The 26,664-nt window shown below is 45.9% G+C and overlaps 1 protein-coding gene across 1 annotated transcript in view; it reads left to right on the forward strand.

Annotated features, from left to right (window-relative positions):
• Positions 1 to 26,664, forward strand: part of BTBD16 (BTB domain containing 16) — a 1,066,677-nt gene that overhangs the window by 70,646 nt on the left and 969,367 nt on the right. Inside the window, exon 3 of the mRNA XM_069611979.1 lies at positions 14,208 to 14,292. Coding sequence (XP_069468080.1) covers positions 14,208 to 14,292 — 85 coding nt within the window. The remainder of the gene's footprint in view (positions 1 to 14,207; positions 14,293 to 26,664) is intronic.

The following is a 26,664-nucleotide window of genomic DNA, read 5'->3' on the forward strand; positions in this document are numbered from 1 at the left end:
ATCGGGCCTGGCAGAAGTGAGCGATTAGAAACTGCTGGGCAGGAAAATAATAGCCAGCGAATGAACAGCACTAAAATACAGTGGCTGATGGTTCAGTGAAGGTGAATGAGGACCATGGAGAAAATGTAAGTGAACTGTTGGACTCCACCTTCCAGACACATGTTCCACCACATAAGCTGCTCCAGTCCATACAAAAGAGAGACCATCAAGCTCATACCAACAGCGATAGGACCAAAAGAAGTAAAGAGGCTACAGGGTAGCTTGCTGGTTCACAAACAGGAGTACCAAGATACACAAGTTAGGGCTCCTTTTTAGTCTCTTTGACCCCTCCCAGCCTTTTGGGGTAGAACTTACAGTTGGGCATTCTGAGCCCCACACTGGCACCCTCGTAGGCCCTCCTTTGAACATGCAACAGGAAAGATGTCACAAGAGGGAGCTAAAGGTAAGGGGGTATATGTGTCAACATCTCCTGCCTCGCACTTGGTACATCAAATGGGGTGACTAGGGATGCTGGGTAGCTCCACATGTTACCAGATGATGAGCCCAGAGGTGCTATGTGGATGATCACCTGGTCATCCCCACTTAGTCCCTGTCTCAGGGCAGCGGATAGCCTCACTGCTACCACAGACACTCTTGTCCATTGTATGGAGTCGATGGAACATCGGTCCCATAGAACCAGTAGTGCCTGCACGCTTTGCTCCCCTCGCGCAGGCGCAGGAATCCATGCAAATCTACAGAGGGAAGGAGAGGGACCTGAATTAGTATAGAAAACTCAACAGTTACCCATCCATCGCACAAGGCCTCCACACTCATACAATGTCTAACAGATAGGCTAAGGGAGTCCACCCTGAGGACAGGGTTATACATGACACCAAGACTGAGGACCGCCCAAGAGGATGGGCTAGCCTGCACCAAATCCCACATCAGAACTGGAATCCATCCTTAGGGGTGGGGCCCAGCAGCCATTCCATACAGCAATTGCCTGAAGAGAGACACCTGAGTTCCCTGGCCTCAAAGTCAGGCTGGAATGCAGGACCAGGATGTGGCAGGCAGAGAGAGGACCAACCAAGGGAGGGACAAGTCAATCCCAAGTCCCACAACCAGACTGTAAGTGGTACAAGCACATATAGATAGATAGCTTTGTGATATGTTTGAGTGTTTGTCTGGTTTGTTACATGTTGGCAGCGCCCTGATGCCTGCAGCCTACCAGCGCGATACAAGCACATATAGATAGATAGAAGTGATCCTCAGTGACCGATTATGGTGGGTTTTTTCAGAAATCGCAAAATTGCTATAAGCTGGGGGGTGTGGGGAGAGTGCCAGTCCCCATTGTTGATTTTTTGTGCATCTCAATCACCCCACACAGATGATACCCCCGGATAATGCAGCGGAACATGGAATAGATTACATGCATTTTCAGTGTCTTTGAGAAGGCAGCCAGTGCTGCCAGTCTTTAGCAGGTGCTTGGGGGTGGAGTGGGTGGGGGTGAAGAGTGGAGTAGAGTATGGGCAATAGTTATGTAAAGCTCCTCCAGAAAGAGCCTACCTTCTCCAGAACTGCGTAGCCCGTTCAGTAATTACGACTGAGCAATTCAATGGATGTCGAGCACCACTCGATTTTCTTGGTATGGTTCTGTAGACCGGTGAATCAGTTCAAAGTATGACAAGTGCCACTCAATCTTCGCATCTTACCCCGTCATCTCCCACCCTCCCCGCCTCATAGGTAGATTCTCTCGTAGGCTTTCTGAAGCATAGTTTAAGTTGATTCTTTTTAAGGTTGTACATACACAGCTCATCACCTTTTGACAGAGATGCTACTCATTGTGAATGAACAAGAACTGCAGAAGGAGTTTACGAAAAGGAAAGACTGATAGGCAGATGTGTGTGAGGGGCAATACAATGGTGGGTGGGTCTGCGGTTGAACAACCTGCACTACCTCTGGCAAATCCTTATCCACGACCTTGTAATTGGCGCAAATCCTGTATGTACCCTGGAGAGGCCATTGTCATCACATGGTTAGGGTGCCCGGAAGATAAAACTTTCCTTGTGCGGGAAGACCTGGACATTGGAGACCTGAGAACAACAACGTCTAGCAGTGCCAGTGTCCCAGTGGCGTGACAAGCATTTTCAGGGTCTATAGTAGATGAATCACAACGCACTCGACTCTCCAGTGTGTCTGTGTACTGCTCTTACTAAGAAATTAAATAGACTTCAAGCTCTAAAATTCCCAGATTGTGTCCAGGTGGAGGGGAGAATCAACAGTCCTGGCACATGGATGTACTATAACACCGAACAACAGAAAGTTCCCAATTGTGGGAACTTGCGTTCCCTACACTCTATATGTGTCTTAAAGGAGCCAAATATTTCAAACCAAAAGGCCAATTCAACGGTATAATAAATTATGTGTTCAATAGGTGTAATCAAACCATTTCTAAGCATAGTTTGTCAGTAATCATTAGTCAAGAAAACATTTTACCAGCAGGTACATCTTTTTAATGTTAAAAACAACAACAAAAACTAAACAACAAAAACTAAACCCAAAGCGTTGTCAGTCACATAGTCATAAAGATAGTTAACAGCAAAATATTTGGAAAGAAGCTTGATAATTCACCTCATTAGTTATTGAATCAATCGTAATGTCGATTACGGGGCAGTCTCCCCCGTCATTCTTCATAACCTCTCACTATGGTTACAATTTAATCTAGAAATAACGAAAGAATCCGTATTAGGACCCACCGGTTAAACTAAAACAAATGCTAAGTCTAATTAAAAGGCATACTAATTGGGGGCCACTGCAAAAAGTGCATCATTAGTCCTCCTCTAACTCTCTGTACTGTCTCTGGTATGTATGCCTACATAATCAACATTTAAAAAAAAAATATAGAAAGGAACATATCCTCAAGTTCTGGTTATTCATGTTAGACTCTGCGAATGATGTCATAAACCATGTAAAGAGCTCACCATAATTCATTGGTAGATGTAAGACTCTCAAATCCGTCTCATCCTTAACTAAATTCTGTTTGTACCTGGGGGAACATTTCCCAAGGACTCATATTCAGAATAAGAAGTATATTAGATGTATAATCATGTGTGTTGTAAAGAATCACAATTAAACTCTTACCTATGTGGCAGATAGTTCAGATTGCCTCTCAATTAACACGTAATAGTGCGTGGTATATAAAACCGTTGCCAGCCTGAATAATAAATATGGGGAGTAAGTTACAATATTTCCCTCAAACAGGGTAGTCATCAATGGCCTAATAAATATCTCATTATGGTGCAAATCCTCTTACCAAATAACGTGCTGCTGTTCATTAATCTCGCCATCAGGGTGGATTCTCAAAATGGCCACCAAGATAAACAAACGTGCCGAGCAATGCAATCACGTCACTCTGCACAGTTTATTTACCTTGTGTGTCACACGCTGTCCATCAGATGCCCGTTATGTGTATTGCAATGAGTCATTTGATATTTTTCATGCATTGATCATGCCGTCAATATTTCAATGAGCGAAGTTGGCTTTTGTTGATGGTATTATAATGAAATCACCACCAACTAATAATTCTCATTTGATCCTGAAATGGTAAATATAACATGATGGGCAGTGAGTGAAGCATTTTGAGGGCAACTGCCAAGATCATCTGGTCCCAAATGGTGTAATTTCCCATCCCTTAGGCATCCATGTGGCCAGCTTCATCATGAAACGGCAACCAGAGATTCTAGCAACCACTACACTGAAAATAGAAACTGCCTGAGAATGCTTCAAAGGCTGTGCAGCAAATCTTGCTACCATGGTGACGCAATTCACTTTGAACATCTGAACCTGATGGAGATGCCTGGGGAAAACCGTGAGGTGCTGAAGTGGAGATGTGGGCTAATACAATTAGAATCAGTCCAGCTGTGGAACTATAGCACTTGGTATCAGAGAAGAACCAGCCCACCTGCTGAATTGTAGCATATGGCATTCTTCAGAAAACTCTTCACTGCTCCATTGTAAACTCGAATCAAAGGTGTGTTCTGGGAACCTTGTAACATTAATCTAGTCATTCAGTCGGCCACTATCTGAATTGTATCACAAAAGGTCTGTAAACAAAGGGCAGCAGAACATTTGTTGAATCTAGTAATGAGTGGATTGCGCAACACAACGGTTCCACCATTTGTGCCAAAGGCTAAAGTAGCACTTGGCAAATCTCTGCAAAGGATTATTGTTACTTTGTGAACACTGCATGTATAGGGCCACAGTAGGGGAAGGCAGGCTAATGGAAGGTTAGCGTTGAACAATCTCTGGAGAGATGTGGTTTTCTTTGGCAAGCACGTGCCACATTGATCAATCAGTACTCATGTTCTTTTAACGACTGCCCCTATATATCTTTTTGCTAATCAGCTTGAATAACCTGCTCGTGGAGATGTTTATCATTGTTAGGACAGTTTTTCTGAAGTCCAGTTAAGGGCCTAGTAAAACCATTCTACTGAGGCAGTACAAGACTCCACTCTTAGAATAAGGCTGTACCACCTGAGTTCGGGGTAGCGTAGACAGAGCAGCCAGGCTTATCTTAGGAGGGAGAGAGGGCAGTAGATACAGTACAAGTGAAAATTGTAATACAAATGATCCAAAGAAACACTGAAACACTATGTATTATAAAAATAAAGGATTTATTTAAATACAAGTAGGCCCAGATAAATCTAGGGGTTAAGTAAATACTGAAACATTATATGAAATCACAATATAAAACACAACACTATACTTGAAAGTACACAGACCCAAGTATAGACCTTATTTGGAACACCTAACAGTAGTTCTAGGGAAGTCAAAAGCTTGTTATACACATTTAGTATAGGCCAAGCCTATTCTTTGGGAGTAAAAGACCAATTGTTATTTTTTGATTACTTTTGGTAATACAAGGACAGTAGGCCCTTCCAGTTGTACAGTGACTCTTGTAACAAATCACATAAACAGTCAACTGGACAATATACTTTTGATGAATAGTGAAACACTTATTCTAGGTGCAGTAAAAACCTATCACTACTTTTGTCATAACACACAGTTATACCAGGTGAGCAAAACCTAATGGATGTAATATACAATTACAGATGCTTTGGAAATCAGGGAACCCCAGATAGAGATAAGCAATAACTCTTGTCACTTGTTTTGGATGGCACACAGCTAACACAAGGTAAGTAAAACCCACTTACTTTAACTTCACAATGAAGGGGAAAGTAAAACCCAATGTCACACTTTACAGAATAGATATTCTAGGTAGGCAACAACCTATTGTAGACTTATTAAAGACAGGCTAGCAGCAAGTCAGGGGAAGCAAGACCCAGTTGGGGGACACTCATACAGTTATCCTAGCAGGACTAACCTGGTGATACCAACACATTACTTTTGTAAAGAGGCACAACCTAATCACAGGAGAGTAAAATACCTTTACATCTACTTTCTTTTAGACTGGCAAAACAGTGGCTAAGGAAGAAAAGATGTTAACCATACTTTTAAGAACAGTGCATCACACATTCAAGATCAGTAAGAACTTTTGTAACTGTTCACTCTTAGAATTACAGTTACCAACCAACCAACTCTTTACAAGTAAGTAAAACACTTGATTTCTTTTCTAGGCAGAAGTCCCAATCCCTTCAAAGTCTTTTCCCTTAGAGCATGAGTGTTCTCAGTGGCAGAAGGGGGTCACTAGGACTAGTGACCAACAGGCAGTGTTAGAATAAGTTCTTTAGTAGCAAAAGCCAGAGTTTCCTTAGGAAAACTGGGCAAACAAGTGAGTACTTTACTTCTAGGGTTAGAAGAGGGTCCAGGGGCTTCGCAGAAGACACCCCAGCAGGATTCTAGCAGTGGGACTGGGTGTACTGGACGAGGGACCTCCCAATCACAGAAAACACCCCAGGACTACACAGAAATCCCAACAGGCTTAAGGTAAGTATATACCCAAGCCAACACAGTACCTCAGCAATGAAGAAGAGATTGCAGCAGGAGAACTTCAGGGACTGCAGCCAAATACCCGGTCACTGGATTCCTTGTCCTGGAGACTGAACACAAGACCTCAGAAGGGACTTTGCAGCAGGGATCAATGAAGAAGGCTCTAGGCAAGATTTCTCTCGCGGCTGAATGCGGTTCTGCGGGTTTGGCGCCTTTTCAAGGAGCACAGATGAAGACAGAAAATCGCGGTTGAATTCTCGTCGTTTAAAAGGTCCAGCACTCTTATGAGGGGACTTTTTGGACTCGATTCGTGTCTCTGGAGATAGACCAAGATGCCCACGAAGTTTCAGCGAGATTCGGAATTCGGAAGACCGTGCACCGCACAGTGGCAGGAGGTCCCAGGGTATTGGGGTATTGCAAGAACGCAAGGTCGCAGGAACCCGTGGGATGGCTCAAAATGCAGGTCGTCTTGAGTCTAGTGGGTCTCACCAGCCTCTGGGTTCGGGTCGTCGTTTTCGGAGACCCCAGGTCGATCGGAAGGAAGGGCTGCAGCAGGCTCCGGTTACAAAGCAGGCTCTCCGGCCGCTGGAAATCATTCCCGCCGCTTTTCCTTCGTCATCCTCTTCGGTTTTCAGTTCCAGTGGTCGACATGACTTCAGCCTCCAGGTTTCCGGTATTTATCAGGAACTGCAACACAACCTCTGCATTCTCTCCCCGCATTTTACAAGAAAGGGGCGTTTGGCTGTCCAATCAGGACAGCCAACCCCCACTGGGATTTGGCCCAGTTGAAGGAAGACCTAAGACAAAGGAGGGGGAAGTTTGGGACCCCTCCCCCACTTCCTGTGCTTACAGACTGACTGGAGCCTGGGCGGGGTGTCCAGGGGACTCCCGCCAAAGGCAAAACTCAAACAAAGGATTTTCCCGCCCTGGATGTCAGGGGAAGGAACAAGAAACGACAAGAAACACTAAAATGGCAGAAAAAGAAGACAGGGGCCATTTTGGTAAAAATGAGCACCCTTAGGTGCCTTTACTGCAGCTGTGATTACAGCACGCGGTAAAGGTGCACCAAATTAGTAAAAGGTATCACTGCCACCAGCCATTAAAGGTAAGCTTGTCACTGTAACAGAATTGTTACAGTTTAAATGTGAAAGGGGATACATTGTATCTCCCCAGCACTCCACATAAGGTGGGGTGTGCTGGTTTCACAGAAGTAAATGTAAAAGGGATCCAAAGATCCTTTCTACCCTTGGGAACTGTAGTTCACTCAAGGTTAGCACAAGAAAGTTAAAGGGGGAGCCCCTAGGGCAACCCAGCAACAACAGGCACTTATTGCCAATAAGTTGTTAGACATGATAACTTTAAAAAGACACTATGGAGAGTCTTAAAAATGACACCCATAAAAAGAGTTAAAGACAGGTGAGTGTGGAAAAAGGTTCCCACTCACTGAGGTATTAATGGAAAATATCTCACTAGAAAAGCAAAAAGTTCTGGAGTTGAACCAGGCAAGGAAGATTTACCAGCCCTGTGGAAATCTTACCTAACACTCGTCCCCCCAGACTAAGGAACAGGGGAAGCTAATCCTCACCTGGATAGATCTCTTGTTTCTAGTCGGTTAAACTGTTTGCTGAGTCAACTAGCAATCTTTTTGTAACCCTTGCTGTGATACTTTTTCTTACATTAGTTATCATTTGCAAACTATATGACCTACAAGTAGTGTTGGGCACTTTACTCTTGTCTAAGGTATAGGGGATCTGTTTAAACAGTCCCTCAGAAGTTGTGACAACCTCTGAACCTACAATAGGCTTTTTAAAGGGGTTCTTATAAAGAATTCCCTTAGACCTAGAGGGGTCTCCATGATTCCTCAGCACCTCTCTCACATGAGCAGGTTGGGTCTCAGGTATCCTAGTTGGAGGGGTTGTGGCAAAGCATTGTACATCCTTCCACTTCCTCTTAGATCTGTTTTTACCTTGGTTAGGGTTTTCCCTTCTAACTCTAGGATTTACAAGGGGGTCTTCAGCAGAAGAGCCCACAATGTCAAGGGGTTTAGCCTTAGACATATCTTTTCTGGATTTCCACCAGCTTTGAGGTTTACCAGTCCTCAAAGGCCTAGTTAGGTTTCCATCTTGTCTATCCACCCCTTCCTCAGAAGTAATGTGGGTCAAAGACTTTAGAATTGGAACTGAAATGGTAGAGCATGGTTTGTGCTCCCATTTCCCTAATAGTCTAGATTTTGATTTGCCTTTGTTAGAGGTTGCCCTGCTAACATTAGGACTTACAGTAGGATTCGCTATAGAGGATCCTACTGGTTTAGAGTGGTCTCTTGAAACAGAGACCCTAGCCTTGTCAGAACACCTATCCATCTCTCCTGTAGGAGTAGTTGGAGTCACAGGCTTTTTATTAGAAGGCCTAGTAAGAAAGCTACTCTTAGGTTTCTTATAACTCTTTTTGGTGTTCAGTTTTTCAGGCCTAGAAGTTACATTCTGGGCACTCTGAACTAAAGGAGAAAACTCAATTCCTACCTTGGGGTCAAGGAAACTCCTTGCCCTCTTAGGGTTGTTAAAAACACCTAAGCTTTGTACATCCATCTGGATCACCTCCACTGTAAGTGGGTTTTCAGGCGTATCCATGTCTAGAGTTTTAGGAAGCATTTCCACTGTAAGTGGGTTTTCAAATGTTTCAGCCACTACAGGTTTAACTGAAGGGGCCTTTATTCTAAAGGACATACACCACACAGGGTGTGTGACATGAACACTAAGGTTCTTGTCAGGTTCAACAAAGTTTTTACACAGTGTTATAGATTGGACAGGAATACATAAGTTTCTATCCACAGGTTGAACCACTTCCACTCTAGGTGGGTTTTCAAGAGGTTCTATAAACTCAGTGTTAACTGAAGGTGGGGTCACAGCAGTGACCTGGTTAATGGTATTACACCATATGGGTACTAGGACAGAAGTTTTTAAGTTTCTGGGAACTAGTTGAACCACTTCCACTACATGTGGTTTTTCAAGAGGCTCTATCACCTTAGCAGCAGCTAAAGGTGGGGTCACAGGAGTGACCTCTAGCTTTGTGGGCCTAGGGGCGTTGTCCCTATTTGAAGTTATGGGTGCTACACCCAAGTGCCCTTCAGAGTGGCAGTTAATGCCTTTTATCTCCAAAGAGGGGTCTCCTAAGGGGACCTCTCTTACTTCAAGGTTAAGAGCCTCAGCCTTTTTACAAGGGGGCTCAGCTGAGTCTAAGACCACAGCTTTTCTGCTATACTCAGTATTGACAGATTTCTTAAGGGATGAGGAGACAGCACTTTTTGACCTACATCTATGCTCAGAGTCCCTTAAGGAGTATAGATATGTAGAAGTTTTTTTCTTATATCTATCTATGAGAGCTGTTTTTACCCTATCCCAGTTACCTATTTCTACTTCAGGTAAATCCAAGAGCACATGGTAGTCCCTCTTGGGAAGTCTAAAAAGAACCCAGGGTATTCTATCACTCTCACACAGACCAAACCTTTTACAAGTGAGGTCAAAAGTTTTCAGCCATACAACAATGTCACACTTCATATCATACTGACTCACCAATTCTGGGAACCTGGAAGCTGCAGACACAGAAGACCTGGAAAAAGAAGAGGGGTGCAGAAAATGGTCTTCTACAGACCTGTTATACTTTTTCTCATAGTCCCACATCTTCATATTGTTTTCCCACAGGAATTTTCTTATATTCAGTTCCTTAGATATCTCAGAGCACATGGTAGGCAGTAAGGTAGAGGCAAGAGAAGGAGAGGGGGGTGAACTAACATCCTCCTCATCAGAACCCTCATCATCCTCCTTTGAGGAGTTTGGACAGCTGTCTGAACCCTCATCATCCTCACTCCCAGCAATATTGTAAGAAGTGGACACAGGTTCACTGAAACCATGCATATGGTCCCATAACCTTTGTAATAATTCAAGCTTACTTCCTTCACAATTGAGGCCCTTCTCTATACACATTATGACCAAATGTTCTATTGCAGCATAAGAGGGGTCCTCAGGCCTAAAGCAGGCCATGGTGTTGGTTCTTGTGTTAAATACAATAAGTACACTTTACCTTGGCTAAACCAAACCTACTGGATGGTTTCCTTTGGACACAAAGTATATCAATAATCAATGTAATGCAATCCACCTTGATCCCAGCGCATGCCAACAGTGTTAGGACAGTTTTTCTGAAGTCCAGTTAAGGGCCTAGTAAAACCATTCTACTGAGGCAGTACAAGACTCCACTCTTAGAATAAGGCTGTACCACCTGAGTTCGGGGTAGCGTAGACAGAGCAGCCAGGCTTATCTTAGGAGGGAGAGAGGGCAGTAGATACAGTACAAGTGAAAATTGTAATACAAATGATCCAAAGAAACACTGAAACACTATGTATTATAAAAATAAAGGATTTATTTAAATACAAGTAGGCCCAGATAAATCTAGGGGTTAAGTAAATACTGAAACATTATATGAAATCACAATATAAAACACAACACTATACTTGAAAGTACACAGACCCAAGTATAGACCTTATTTGGAACACCTAACAGTAGTTCTAGGGAAGTCAAAAGCTTGTTATACACATTTAGTATAGGCCAAGCCTATTCTTTGGGAGTAAAAGACCAATTGTTATTTTTTGATTACTTTTGGTAATACAAGGACAGTAGGCCCTTCCAGTTGTACAGTGACTCTTGTAACAAATCACATAAACAGTCAACTGGACAATATACTTTTGATGAATAGTGAAACACTTATTCTAGGTGCAGTAAAAACCTATCACTACTTTTGTCATAACACACAGTTATACCAGGTGAGCAAAACCTAATGGATGTAATATACAATTACAGATGCTTTGGAAATCAGGGAACCCCAGATTGAGATAAGCAATAACTCTTGTCACTTGTTTTGGATGGCACACAGCTAACACAAGGTAAGTAAAACCCACTTACTTTAACTTCACAATGAAGGGGAAAGTAAAACCCAATGTCACACTTTACAGAATAGATATTCTAGGTAGGCAACAACCTATTGTAGACTTATTAAAGACAGGCTAGCAGCAAGTCAGGGGAAGCAAGCCCCAGTTGGGGGACACTCATACAGTTATCCTAGCAGGACTAACCTGGTGATACCAACACATTACTTTTGTAAAGAGGCACAACCTAATCACAGGAGAGTAAAATACCTTTACATCTACTTTCTTTTAGACTGGCAAAACAGTGGCTAAGGAAGAAAAGATGTTAACCATACTTTTAAGAACAGTGCATCACACATTCAAGATCAGTAAGAACTTTTGTAACTGTTCACTCTTAGAATTACAGTTACCAACCAACCAACTCTTTACAAGTAAGTAAAACACTTGATTTCTTTTCTAGGCAGAAGTCCCAATCCCTTCAAAGTCTTTTCCCTTAGAGCATGATTGTTCTCAGTGGCAGAAGGGGGTCACTAGGACTAGTGACCAACAGGCAGTGTTAGAATAAGTTCTTTAGTAGCAAAAGCCAGAGTTTCCTTAGGAAAACTGGGCAAACAAGTGAGTACTTTACTTCTAGGGTTAGAAGAGGGTCCAGGGGCTTCGCAGAAGACACCCCAGCAGGATTCTAGCAGTGGGACTGGGTGTACTGGACGAGGGACCTCCCAATCACAGAAAACACCCCAGGACTACACAGAAATCCCAACAGGTTTAAGGTAAGTATATACCCAAGCCAACACAGTACCTCAGCAATGAAGAAGAGATTGCAGCAGGAGAACTTCAGGGACTGCAGCCAAATACCCGGTCACTGGATTCCTTGTCCTGGAGACTGAACACAAGACCTCAGAAGGGACTTTGCAGCAGGGATCAATGAAGAAGGCTCTAGGCAAGATTTCTCTCGCGGCTGAATGCGGTTCTGCGGGTTTGGCGCCTTTTCAAGGAGCACAGATGAAGACAGAAAATCGCGGTTGAATTCTCGTCGTTTAAAAGGTCCAGCACTCTTATGAGGGGACTTTTTGGACTCGATTCGTGTCTCTGGAGATAGACCAAGATGCCCACGAAGTTTCAGCGAGATTCGGAATTCGGAAGACCGTGCAGCGCACAGTGGCAGGAGGTCCCAGGGTATTGGGGTATTGCAAGAACGCAAGGTCGCAGGAACCCGTGGGATGGCTCAAAATGCAGGTCGTCTTGAGTCTAGTGGGTCTCACCAGCATCTGGGTTCGGGTCGTCGTTTTCGGAGACCCCAGGTCGATCGGAAGGAAGGGCTGCAGCAGGCTCCGGTTACAAAGCAGGCTCTCCGGCCGCTGGAAATCATTCCCGCCGCTTTTCCTTCGTCATCCTCTTCGGTTTTCAGTTCCAGTGGTCGACATGACTTCAGCCTCCAGGTTTCCGGTATTTATCAGGAACTGCAACACAACCTCTGCATTCTCTCCCCGCATTTTACAAGAAAGGGGCGTTTGGCTGTCCAATCAGGACAGCCAACCCCCCACTGGGATTTGGCCCAGTTGAAGGAAGACCTAAGACAAAGGAGGGGGAAGTTTGGGACCCCTCCCCCACTTCCTGTGCTTACAGACTGACTGGAGCCTGGGCGGGGTGTCCAGGGGACTCCCGCCAAAGGCAAAACTCAAACAAAGGATTTTCCCGCCCTGGATGTCAGGGGAAGGAACAAGAAACGACAAGAAACACTAAAATGGCAGAAAAAGAAGACAGGGGCCATTTTGGTAAAAATGAGCACCCTTAGGTGCCTTTACTGCAGCTGTGATTACAGCACGCGGTAAAGGTGCACCAAATTAGTAAAAGGTATCACTGCCACCAGCCATTAAAGGTAAGCTTGTCACTGTAACAGAATTGTTACAGTTTAAATGTGAAAGGGGATACATTGTATCTCCCCAGCACTCCACATAAGGTGGGGTGTGCTGGTTTCACAGAAGTAAATGTAAAAGGGATCCAAAGATCCTTTCTACCCTTGGGAACTGTAGTTCACTCAAGGTTAGCACAAGAAAGTTAAAGGGGGAGCCCCTAGGGCAACCCAGCAACAACAGGCACTTATTGCCAATAAGTTGTTAGACATGATAACTTTAAAAAGACACTATGGAGAGTCTTAAAAATGACACCCATAAAAAGAGTTAAAGACAGGTGAGTGTGGAAAAAGGTTCCCACTCACTGAGGTATTAATGGAAAATATCTCACTAGAAAAGCAAAAAAGTTCTGGAGTTGAACCAGGCAAGGAAGATTTACCAGCCCTGTGGAAATCTTACCTAACAATCATACTGCCCTAATATCAGATAAAACATCCTATCTTTGGTGACACATTGTGGCCATTCATTACTTTGATATAAGAAAGTGTTGCATTGTTTCCTGATGGGTCAAAGAGTTCTGCCTTGGCTGCTCAACCACAACTACTCTTAGGGAATAGATGATGCCTGAGGGAGACCAAAGCTTGTTTAGCTTGGTGCAGAACCGTCCCAGAGGCTCAACACAGTCTCTGGAGATATTCCTTGCAGCAGAAGCTAATAAACATAAGCCTGATTATACGCTGGGTAAAATCGAAGTGTCTTTTGGGGACTTTATAACGAATCCTACCTGACTTTGGGTTTGGGTGTTTATAATAACCAGGACTCCAATCTCTAAATTTAGATTATACAGAGATTTAGCTTCAATGGAAGAAAACACAATAGAATACCCAGATATCTTGTGAAGTTCTTGAGTGTTGGTTTTAGTGATTTATTTCAGAGGCTTCGGCTGAACACACTATTAGCAGCTACAGTTGTTAACATCAGGAGAATACATCAGGCCATCAATATAGCATGTAGATACTGTAATTCATTTTCATTAGAAGATAGGAAACCTATTTTTGTAGAGTGAACCGGAGTGAACAGACTCTGATGTTTGTTCCCTAGACCCTTTATTGTGAGCACGACTTTCTTTAATGCTGAGGTATTTTATGAAAAGGGTGATACTGGGAAACCATCTCACATTAACATTCGCTGCTGGAAAATTCATAAATGCTTTATTGGACAAATTGGAAAAGGAAAAATAAAATTATGAACTGGAATAATGGAAATGTTTTTACCAGCGGTTGAATGTAATACATCTTTTTCTTACCATATGTTGTGATGAAATTGTGAGCCACGTAGTTTTAACTTGATGTTGCTCAGACTTTTTTTTCCTTCTGTTTTGTGAAAGGTTTGTGTTACAAAACCAGAGCATAATAATAAAAAAAATAAAGAATGTGTAACTATTTATGTTCGTGAATTTAAAGAAACAATTGGCTCAGTCTTTAAGTCTCTCTGACCCTTTTTGCCCCTAGTGATGTGATGAGAACCCCATACGTGGCCCTTACAGGAGGTCTTACACGAGAGGAAGCAGAAAAAGCCATTGCTCACATCCATAAGGTATAGTAGAAAACAATGCAATGTATCAGTGCCTGTTTCCTGACATGGATGCTCAGGAATGCCCTCAACGAAAGACCTTTGTCATTTCTTGGATCATAGCTCCTGTATCTGAAGGAGCCCGCCATAATGGTTGGATGATGATTCCTGTTCAGAAGATTCCTCTGACGGCTCCCTGAGATTCTGTTTATCATGTGCACAGTCCAGACCAGTGTATTAGGAAATATTTTCCATGTAGTTAAAACATGATTTTGACATCAGAAGGATAATAGAAAAGTGTACTGTGTGTAATGTAGGAAATATTGATGTGAGCATGCACGTGTCTGGAAGAACTGCCACCTATATCCAAAATTCAGGGAGCATGAGTCACAAGGAATGTACTGAATAGCATATTTCGTATCCGGCAGAATACCAAATAGTTCGCAAAGTATTTGGCCAAAGCAAATATGAAACCAAATAGTTGTTTTATTTAATAAATCATGTTCTAAAATTGAAAAACACACTTTAAAAAAAAAGTAATAGAAGCAATATTTTTATTTTGGTTTTGTTTTTCTTTTCATTTTAATCAACACATCATCATTATTTAAAGCATCCCTTCCAGAAAATAATAAATTACAAAAAAAAGGAAATACTTGTATGGAGGGATGTTGCATATGCAATGTCAGTGCTACGCATCATGGGCGGTTTCACAAATTCAAAATACTAAGTTGCAATGAACAACATGGATATGCCACTGTGAATCACAACACATTGTGATCTCTTGCGAGTTTCAACTTAGATTAGATAGAAAGTGAATTTCCCACCTTCCTTTCCCCTTACATGGACATGTGTAAATGGTTTCTGACTGTTCATTCAGAGCACACGTTGAGTGTACACATAAGTGGATTCCATCACCCTACATTTTTAGAAAGTGGACACATCGGCCATAGGTCAGAGAAGGGAACAGAGGACTATCCAAGAGAAACAGTTACATTTGGAGCAGGGCCAATCAAATGTAACAAAGCATGTTATGCGATTGAATCTGCCCTAACCCTACAAACTGTAAGAAGACACTTTCATATTGGGCAGTCTCTCAATTTTACCATAGTCAATCCATATCTCCTTACCACGGCTCCTTGCCATCACACTAGAGGCTAGAGGATGGAAGGCCCTATGGATTTTTCTATGCCTCTCACTCTTCCACATTTCTACCCCACAACACCAACAGATGCAGTGTTTACTTTCATTCTCTGTCCACAAACAGTGCTCTAATCTCTCAGACATTTCCTGTTGGGGCGCTGTAGCTTGTGGTGTAATGGAGAGATTTCCTAATCAGCAAAATCTCTCAAGATGCCAATATGAATGGGAAATATTGGCTAGATAGTGCACTGCCTAAAAAGTAACTGACTCTTCCTCAGCGCAGTTCACCTAGAAACCCCATCCGCCGCCACCCCATAAGAGAGTCTTTCAGTTTCCTAACATCCAAGTCAATCTCTGCTCATCTCTTTATACAAATAAAAACACTCTAATCCAACACACCATCTACACGTAGAACGAGTTCCAACGCTGTACAAAAACAAATCCTGAAGGAAGAGCAGAGAAGATGCGACTGACTGGTGAAAGAAGCACTCTGAGCGTAGTTCCAGGTGTGGTAGGTAAATTACTAACCACAAAAAGGATATCTTGGATGAAAACAGGAGTGATCATGACCTAACCAGTCTCTAGGGTCCAAGAGGACTAAGGGGGCAGTTCAGAGTCAATAGTATCTGTATTCAGTTCTTGGTGGGGTCTGACAAAGTCTGGCCCGGTGTTCAATGTAAATGTGAGCAGATCAAGCACAGTTCAGGCACGTTGGATTCCGTGGGCCCAAGCAGCAAGCAGGCGTTGAGTAGGGGACAAAGGCAGGTGCTCCATGCAGTAGAAGGGCAGCTCTCAAGGATGCAGGTCGGGGCGGTCCAGGGAATTCTTCGCAATTGACCATGCCGAGTCGGGCTTTAGCTGCCGGGAGTAGTCGATGAGTAACGCTCCAGTGGTTCACGTTGGTGGCCGACAGTTGTCGAAGTGGGGATCTTGGGGACGTTGATGTGCGATTGATGAGGCAGCAGTTCTAGGGCTAGATTGGTCGAGCCAAGGTTGCAACCCTTGGTTAGAGTTTGTGTGTGACTCCCTGGGTGACTCAGTTTGGGTTCCGGTGTTGAGCAGTCGATTCAGGCCTAGCAGGTGGCAGGCTTTAGCTAGGACATGATGCAGTGTGAAGGTGGTTGAAAGTGCAGAAAAATACTAAGCGGCAGAGGAGTGCAGCAACCAGTGCCAGTGTCTTCCATCTTGTTACAGGTGCAATGAACTCAAATCGACTGGGTCAGTGCCGTAGAACAGAGAGCTTCAGCTGATCTGGCCCTCCGGTTGCTATGAGGCCAACTCAGGGGGACTCAAGGACATTATGGATCCGTTCAGGGTCTGATCTCCCAGCTTAAGGAGATTCTGGTGCAGAGTGGTAGGACCTGATCCACAGCAGAGGTCACTCCCGATGTGCCCTGGGAGTGGGTAGGGAACAGATCTTCTATCTTGGATGATTCCTTCTTCACCTCAGGCGGAAGGCTTTGGAGAGTGCAACTCTCCCAAAGGAAGTCCAGTGAGATCTTCAGAGCAAATCTGCGGCCTTAAGGGATCCAAGTGGATCTGAGAGTCTGAGCAAATCTTCAGGTTGTCTTGAGAGGATCTGAAGAAGGGGTGGGAGACCCCTTCTTTTAAAGACAAAAGTACTATGGTAATTTGACTAAAACTAGCCTGCTTCAGTTGGCAAATCCCTGCTCTTGAACAGAGTGGACATTGCCCTTCTGATGCCACACCCAAAGTGCTTTGCTCCAGAGGAAGTGGAGGGGACAGGCAAGAGAGAGAGGGACAGTGAGAATCAAGATGATGGAAGCCTCCTTCCCTTGACCAGTGCTCTCCTGCCTATCATAATCCTGCCCCCTTCTCTTCTCAGTGAGAACAAAGGCCTTTAAATATGCAGCACCCTGGTGTGAGGCTACTTTTTTTGAATGGGTGCGCTCCTTTGATCCCCAGGCCCAGTGCAGCTGCTTGCTGTGTAGCTGCCTCAGACAGAGGATGTTACCTACCCTCACAAAGAGATCGAAGTGGCGGCCCGGGACATCAGGTTTGTACCCTGCCATTTGACGGGCTACATCCAGCTGGCCAGAATACAGATCACCTTCCACAGAAGAGCTGACTCACAGGAGCGGACACTTGCAATATAAATTGGAATGTGGTGGTCATGAATATAAGTAGTACCCTTCACTATGCCTAAACTCAGGCAATGCTTTTATTTAGAGTTTACCCTGCCCCCAGCATGGGCTCCTTATGGTTATCATAGTTTTAGATACAGAGGGGCATATCTTAAATGCCGCCCCTGAGCCGCAGGGACTTGGCTGTCTCTGCAGCTCTCATTTGGGCATCTCATGACCTTCAAACCTGCTTGGTGCCACAAGAAGAGCCAGTGCCACGGATCAGGCTACTGATGCAACAGGTTATGAGTGCACTATGCTTCTGCCATGGAGTTGATGGAAAAGGGGAATCTGTTTGGCAGATTTACCCTTTTGGAGTTGGAATTACCATAATCATTCTATTTGTTAATTTAAAAAAAAAGCCAGGGTTTTGCACCCATGCCAGATGGTAATTCCTCACACGCCCCCTCTACCCCCCCCAAGCCACAAAGGTTGTAACTCTCTCTTCTAAGGGTTTGGCTCATTCTCCTGGCGAAAGTACCGACTGAGGCCATCTGCATTGGAGGGCTGCAACCCAGGTTTGTGTTGGATGTCTATGTCCAATCCCTGTAGGGTTGTGGTCCAACACAGTAACTTGGGGTTCTCTCCCTGCATGGCCATAAGCCATCTCAGAGATCTGTGGTCTGTTTGAACAGTGAGGCGAGACTCAAATATGTAGGGTTTCAACTTGCATACTGCCCAAACTACCTCAAAAGCCTCCTTCTCAATCATGGCCCAGCTGCACTCTTGCTTGGTCAAGCGCCTACTTAGGTATGCACAAGGTTGTTCTGCCCCTTCAGAGTTCCGTTGTGCTAATACTGCACTGATGCCAAATCCACAAGCATCTGTCTGGATGATAAACTCTTGGCCAAAATCTGGGATCTTTAGAACTGGGGCCTGGCACCGATCTGGAAGGACGACTGACATGCAGGGGTCCAGGTGACCTTATTTGGCAGTTTCTTTGATGTGACGTCATTTAAGGGAAGGACACGCATCCCATACCCTTTAATAAAAGGCAGCCTATAAACTTTGAGGCAGAGGAAGGCCCTCACTTGAGTCTGGGCGGTAGGCATGTCCCAATCCTTCACCACCTGGACTTTGGCCTCTAGATGCAGCTTCTTTTCACCACCTACTTGGTGACCCAGGTAAGTCATAGCAACCTGCACTGTCACTTGGATGCCTTGCTAGTCAAGCCAGCCTTCTGCATGGCTAAAAGCACCTGTTCCAGATGGGATAGATGGTCTTCCCAGGTGTTGCTGAAAACCACCCCATTGTCTAGGTAGGCGACGCTGAAGTCTTCCGGCCCCATTAGGACTTGGTTCACCATGCTCTGGAAGGTAGCAAGGGAATTCTTTAACCTAAAAGGCATAACCGTAAACTAATAGTGCCCGTCTGGGGTGGAGAAAGCAAACCTCTTTTTTGACCTCTTAAGCTGACCTGCAAGTACCCTCCTTTGGGGTCAAATATGCTCATGAACTTGGCAGCGCCTAACCGGTCAATTAGTTCATCTGACCAAGGGATGGAGTATGGGTCTGTCTTCGTGACAGAGTTGAGCCCCCAGTAATCCACGCAAAAGCTGACCTTGGTTTTCCAGCCACAGGTCCTTGTAGGGATCAGTGCCACTGGGCTAGCCCAGGGACTGCAGGACAGCTCGATCACCCCCCAAGGTCAACATCTTGATAGTGTCTTTGACCTTGTCAGACATCTGGTAATTCCTATGTTTCACCGGATTACTGTCCCAAGTGTCAATATCATAGACGCACAAATCAATCTTCCAGGGAGTCAGCGAGAACAGTCTGGTGAATTGATGCAGCAGCCACTGGCTGTCCTGCCTTTGGTGTTCTGTAATGTCTGTAGAGATTTGTACTCCCTCAAGAGACTCGTCAGTGGGCTCCATGTGCAACAAGTCGGGGAGGGAATATGTCTTCTCCTCAGTCTCATCATCTGTGACCAGAGCCATTACTCACTCATCCTGGTTGTAATTGGGTTTGAACCGGTTAACATGAAAGACCCAATGCATAAGCCTCAAGGTTTTAGTGTCAATGAGGTAGTTAACCTCACTGATCTTTTCTAGCATCATATAGGTTCCAGCCCACTTGCCATGCAAGGCACTGGGCTTGACGAGTTGCATGATCCAGACCATCTGGCCCGGTGTGTACTCCATCATGGCGGCCTTCTGATCATGCCAGCGCTTAATGACTGCTGGCTTGCCTTCAGGTTTTGGGTGCTCTGTTCCCTGTACTTAGACAGCTTGGATCAAAGGCCAAGCACATAGTCCACTATGTCATGGGAAGGAGATCAGGGATTGCCCTCCCAGCCTTCCTGCATCAGACTTAGTTGACCACTAAGAGGATGGCCAAACCGGAGCTAAAAGGGATTGAACCCCACACCGTTCTGTGGCACCTGCTGGTAGGAGAACAGGAAGCATGTCAGGAGAATATGCCACTTTCTCATTAGGGGCTCTTCCAAGCCACCTATCATGCCCTTGAGGGCCTTGTTGAATCGCTCAACAAGCCAGTTGAAATGTGGGTGAAAGGCTGTGGAGAACTAGTAGGTTACACCACATTCATTCCATATTGTCTTCATATACGCCGATATGAAGTTTGCTCTGCTGTCAGAAGTGACTTCTTTAGGGAATCCCACACAAGAGAATATCCAGATGAGAGTCTTTGCATCCACAATATTGCGTAGTTTTGCTGACAGTTGTTTTTCAAAGTAATTTTTAATGAGAAAATAACTTCGAAAAAACCCATCGACGTATATAGAGATTGATGTAAGGGGATAGAAATTTTAGGGACGGGGTTGGGGGTAAGGATAAAAATATAGGGAAGAGGGAGTTTGGGGGGGATCCCCAATATATAAAAAAAACAATTTGTTTTTTTGAAGTCATTTCGTTGAGAAGTATTACTTCGAAAAAACACTTGTTGGCAAAGGGACATAGAACCGTGACCACCGGGGTTTTGATGCTTCTCAGAGGGACAGCCACAGTGTGTTGGGTGGCATGATTTACCACAACCAAGATATACAAGTTTCCTGAGGAGGTTTGCTGATCAAAAGTACCCACAATCTCCATACCTATCCTCTAGAAAGGCCTCCCAACCACGGGTAGTGGAATTATAGGGCTTTGATGGTGCTGTGGCAGGACGAGACACATTCTTTTATCTTTGAGCCCATCTTGGACCAATAGAAATGGGACCTCTTTGCCATTCCTAGGGGACCCGCCAACGGAATGTCGTGAGCCAAGTCCAAAAGGAACCTTCTATTGCACTGGGGATCCACCAAACACTGGTTGGCCCCCACTTCAGAAGTCTTGGGCTCGCTGTATAGGAGACCGTTCTTCCAGTACACCATTAACATCCCACAAGCTTCCCCCTGGGCCTGCTTCTCTGCCTGCTCATCCAAATCTGTCGAAGTTGGGCAGCCGCGTTGTGCTCAGCAGAAGTCATCCTGACTCAGGCCCCCAGCTAAGGAAAAGTCACTTAATTTATGGAGATCCTTGAGGTTTGAAACTACCTTGTCCTCCACCTCAGGTTGGGGGTCCTACACCTGCAGGCAACCTTTAGGAGTCAGATGACGCCACAGCAGGCACTCCAGTGACCACCAGTCCCTCTCCGGCAGGAACAAGTGTCTCCGTGGACTCTGAATCTGAACTGGGTAGTACCAGCAGAGCCGGTCTTTTGCCGTTGTCAGCCGGAAAGGCCCCTGGACCCATGCCACGAGGGCTGCTTCCTAAGCTGCTTCATTTGCCTTAGATCGTGTGACCGCAGCAACTATTTCAGCATCAGGTTTATCGTTTACAGTCTACTGGAATGGCATTGTTTACAGCAATGCAGAGCTGAGAGGTTTCTCCCTTCCAACTGAACTCTGTGCTAACCAATGGGCATTGTGTGAGACCATTGAATCTCTTAATTAGCCTGGGAGGACCAGGGGTGATCTGCTCCTCTTGCACCCACTGTCGTTAGGCAGCAGTGGTACTTGCAGCAGTATCAGAAAGTGGTAAGGCTATGTGCCTCTTATTTTTTTATTTATTTATTTATTTATTTATTTATGGTGGGTTTTAGTTCAAAACTGAACTTTTCACACAAAAAAGGTCCTTTAATGAACACATAGTCCAAAAATATCTCTGTTAGCAGGAACTGGTGCCTCAGTGGGAGACCCAGTAACTTTCCCGCTCATGGATACTAGGGTCCAGTGGGAATTCATCATCTAAGATGCCCACGTTGGAGGGCATGGTGACTTGGAGCTGCAAGGAGCAGATGCAGCCTTGAAGTGCTGCTGTTGTGCCCCAGGATCCGCACACTATCCTGACATCATCTTCCTCCATGAAGGGAGCTGCATAAATATAACCCACCCTGCATTGGATGGGGCGGGAAAGAAATCCACCCCGTCTCTCCAGCGTAAAGGCTGCTGGTGAAGCGACCATGAAGAGAGCGGCTGGGACCCAAGGTGGCTGCCCAGAGGCTTTGGTCGTGTGAGCAGGGATGTCCAGGCAGACTAGGAAGTTAAGAGAAGGAGCGGCGGAGGGTTGATATGGTCAGCCTGCTTTAGATCCGGACGGGCGGCGAGCGAAAGCCCCGAGTAAGGTGGAGGACTGGCACCATGAAGGGCGGGGGAAGAAGGACCTGGCTACCAAGGTTGGATGGGGGAGGATGCGAAGTGAAGCAACGGCTTCGGCCTGGTGGTTGAGTGACAGGCACATGGAGGTGGGAAGGCCACCACCCCCCTCCTTTGGCATCCCCATCAGCTGGTGGAGGCTCTGTGGCAGTAGAAGACCCAGTGAAATAGCAGCAGAAAGGTGGCTCCCTGCAGGGGGCTTGAGGAGGTTGGTGCATGACCTCCAGACAACAACAGAGGATGAGGCGAACGTACCCTGGCTGGCCTGTCATGTGGGCCGGGCTGAGCGTTGCATAGAGAGGTCATCCAGGAAGCATCAACAAGGATGAGGCTCCCCTCTCCTCCCCTGAGTAACAGCAGCATCTGGTGGAGGGGCCAGGATGGCGGTGACCAGAGACAGCAGTGGTTGGAGCCCCAGGGATCAGTGGCTGAATTGTCTGTGTGGCAGAGGGGTGGGCATGAGGCACGGCTGTCATCGGTTGGCAGAGGCACGACTAGGGGTAGACTGGAGTGAGAGATCTTGTGCTGCTGGCCCAGGCATGACACACCTCTGGTACACACGGGTCCACTGGTAGAGTTCCAGTGCGGCAGGCTTTGATATGTCGGGGAGCAGACATAAGAGGATGGCGCAGATCAACTCTATGGATAATTAGGCCCCTTCGAAATGAACACCGCCAAAGAGGCACGACTCTAAGCAAGCAAGCTGGGAGGAGGAGGTGATGGTGCCAGCTAGGAGGCTCGAGTATGCATCATGGGCAGGGGAATCCTTGTCGCATGTGATGCTGGAAATGCCATATGGAAGGACAGGGCCTATGTGTGTGTATTCTCTATGTTCTCTGCCACTGAGGTCCCGTCTGGACCTCTGGCAGTGCATCTCTTCATTGTTATCTTTTGGTGAACATCATCCCTGGGATACCCTTATGGCACCCATGGGTGGGGGTACACCCTTGAACCACATATGTGTGTTTTTGGGGCACCTGTGTGCTGCTCACGGAGCAGGGTATGGGCTGGTGACAGTGACTTGACTGTTGCTCTGAGTATCCCCCATTTTGGGACACCCAGGCCCTGCCATAGGAATCTGTGAATTCCTGACAGAAGGCAAGATGGCCCCTGTGGCCTCTTGGTTTCTATTGCCTTTTACCTTGTTTCGGGAAGGCCTGACTCTGTCCCTTCCTCCTGAATGGCTTTTGGGTAGAAACACCATATATGTCTCTGGTGTTCCCTTTCCCCCTGACTGTCTGTTCAGTGGAAATACCATATATGGCTCAGGGGCTGTCTCCTGTCACATTGACTGGAGCCTTCCCAGGTGTTGTGTGTTGTGGGTACACCCAAGGGTGTGACCTGTGTGAATGGAGTATGAAGTGAACTCACATTCTCTGTTGTGGGTGTCTGGTGTCTGTGTGTGTGACACAGTGAATGAGACAGCCCTGCCTGAAACTGACATGAATGCAGTTTAGTGTGCTGAAAGGCTGGGTACTTGCCCCAATCCACATCTTGTGTTATTGGTGTCTGGTAGGAGTGAATGGCCTGAATGACTGTGAGCCTGATTGGCTGCCTGCTTGCCTGCATGAATGCCATACTGTGTGATTGGCTGACTGAGCCTGCACGGGCAGAGTGAATGAGGGACAGATGTATATATCTGGGGACCTCTCACCTACCAATTTGTTCAGTAGTTTAAGTCGAAGCTTAGCAAAAAGAAGCTGCTCCTTGAAGCCCAGCTCGAAGAGAAGTCTGCTGCTGCATTTCTTCAAAAATACGAAAGCTGTTATGTCTCCTAAGGACTGACCCAGAGAGGACCTGCAGAGGAGACCTCTCCCCGAGCCAAGAGGGACCATCATGCAAAGCTGCTACTCTTTATCAAAGTATGCTGGAAGCCAGTCCTGTGTGCCTGTCATCCGGAGAAGGGGTCTTCCAAGTTCAGAGGAGGCGTGCCGGACATCTCAAGACAGAGAAGTCCATTGGTGTCGCCCAGGGTCCGGATGTGTCTTTCTTGACCGCTGTAAGCTGTTGCTGTCTACCGCCCAGAGGAGGGGGTAACCTGGCATAGTGCTGCTGGGCACCCGGAGCTGTGAAAGTTTCAAACTGCCTAAGAACATCGGGAAGGACATCCTTGCAGTCACCACTGACCACTGCTTCCCCCGGAGAGAGCCCAGAGTCATTGGGTCCCGTGGAAGGTCTGCCAGTGGGTTTCCCACCACCAGAAGCTATCAAAGTTGTCCTGTGGGTCCAGACTTGGTGAGGGTTCGAGATCCAGTCCAATGGTCGAGTTCAGGTCGCCAGAATCCGTCCAGACATCCATGCTCCGGCTGCAGCAAAGAAGAACCGAAAGTCTGAAAACCGCAATATTACGAAACCTGACACCAGAAGTGACATATGCACCCGTCGCCGCCATAAGTCATCAAACGGTACCAGGGTGTCTTATCTTCATCCACCAAGCCTTTACGGAGACCACAGCAAGTTTCTTCTTCACAGGACTTCTACAGTCAGAGAAATTGTCGACCAAAGTAGAGCACCATGAAGAGCCAGACTGCTGCCATTCCGAAAGACTTTGGTTCCTTTTTATTCTTGGAATCAGCATCCCAGTGGATCCTTCTTCCAAAGGGGGTCCATCCTCGGACGGAATCGTCGAGTAAAGCCGAGAAACTCTGCCACTTTGCCTACCAAGGCACCAAATGTACTGTGACGAGGAAGAGCATCTTCTAGCCTCAGGAATCGTCCAGGGGTCCCAGATTTGTCTTGTATCCTGTTCTCCTGTGGCCTCCCAGGTACTTTGGGGTGGTAGAACCTTTTAAAAGAAAGCACATCGTTATTGAACGATATTGGACTGGGCTATAAAATACAACATAAATGACTCCCTACCATTTCTATTACAGGTTGCCCAGGTGGGGAGATCCTCACTCAGAATTACTTGTCTAGTCGAAAGAAGGCATTCTGCCACTGTTCATAACTAACCTGACTTTCTTTCCTATTCTCTGCTGTTTACACCTTATTTAAGAATTCACCTGCCATTTAAAACTGTCTGCAGTTTGTGCCGTATTACTGAATTTAAGTCTTGTGTGGTACCACATAGAGTGTGTATATTTACCATTCTTTGAATAAGTCTTTCCAAGTACAAAGTGTTATTATTTATTTGTGTATATATTGCTGAACATTATTTCATATAAAGAAGCTGAGTTATCACCTAACATAGTGTGTGGACATTCCTTTGGGGGCCTTGGGAAAACACAGTACTTAAGAACCTGCCTGCCTCACCTCCTGAAAGTTTAAGTCTGGCTGCTAGCCACGTTTACTAAATTGAGAGCCTTGCTGGGGTTCTTCTATGACTCTACCAGCGGCGGAGAGGCCACTGGGGAATTCGGCCCGGTGCCAAATCAGTTTAAACTTCATGTGGGCTGGTTTTTCAAGCATACGGCAGGTCCCGAAAAAATACACACTTTTACATCCATCCGTGTGTTTAAAGTAAAACTACTTCACATTAGTTAACTTCTTTCTTTTCCACATGCTGCATGTGGGCGGCTGCGTGCTGGGTGCTATGTCTGTTTTTTTTAAAACACTTGACTTGCTAACAAACAATAACAGACTGATGACCCACCCTGTGATCTGCCCTGTCCTTCCCCCGCCGCCGTGGTCATCACCAGGCCTGGGCCAGTTTTTTGTGGCACCCTTGTGGCCATTTTGTCTGCGACTGCGAGTCATATTAATAGAATCCATAGCGGCTGCCGGCTGGTTTTCATTTTGACTTAAGTTTACTGTGTCAGTTATGTACGTTGCCCATGCCCTGCCGCGGCGAAGCACTGATGCATCATTTCATGTGCACTGCACTGTGCACTTTCATCGAAGCAAGTAAACACTTACTTCCTAAGTGTTAACTTTGCCTTGATGAATGCATTACAAAAGCACTGAGTGCCTCCAGGCCCAGACATCTGTTGGCGTTGTGGTGCCCGCAGCCAGAAAGCAACCTCGCTCGTGGCCACGTGCTGCGCAAATTCTCTCTCAAGAATGTCACAACAACAATCAAAGCAACAAATGGGGTGTGGGACTGGCCCGAGATGTGTGAGCTGAGGCTGATGAGCTCGAGCCTCGGCCTCGCTCGTGTACTTACAAGTTGCTTACAAAGTTGCAACTCTTTGCTAAATTGCGCAGTCCTGCCTGGGTTGGGAAGCGGGGCTGGCCCGGGGCTGCCGCCTGCCCGACTACTCGAGGGGCCATGGGGCCTGTGGGCTGGCTGCTGTTGCTATGTAGCAGTCAGTGGCTGGCAGCCAATCACGAAACATCCCACCGACCCGCCGTGCCAGTCATGCGCATTGGGTGTGCTGTGCTAGCCTGGGTGCGGCAACCACACCCCAGCACTTGCTGGGAGAGGAAACAAAGCCAGATTCAGGAAGTGTTGACGAGCCTGGGAGGGAGCAGAGCAGCACTGTGAGCAGCACGCCTACTAAGGTGACACTACTAGAATTTGTGTACGTGTGCCGGCGTACAGTAAAGTAAGTAAACAAAATAAATATATAAGTGTTATATA

The sequence above is a fragment of the Ambystoma mexicanum genome, chromosome 8, assembly GCF_040938575.1.
Source record: "Ambystoma mexicanum isolate Mex_15411 chromosome 8, UKY_AmexF1_1, whole genome shotgun sequence".
Classification (NCBI taxonomy): domain Eukaryota; kingdom Metazoa; phylum Chordata; class Amphibia; order Caudata; family Ambystomatidae; genus Ambystoma; species Ambystoma mexicanum.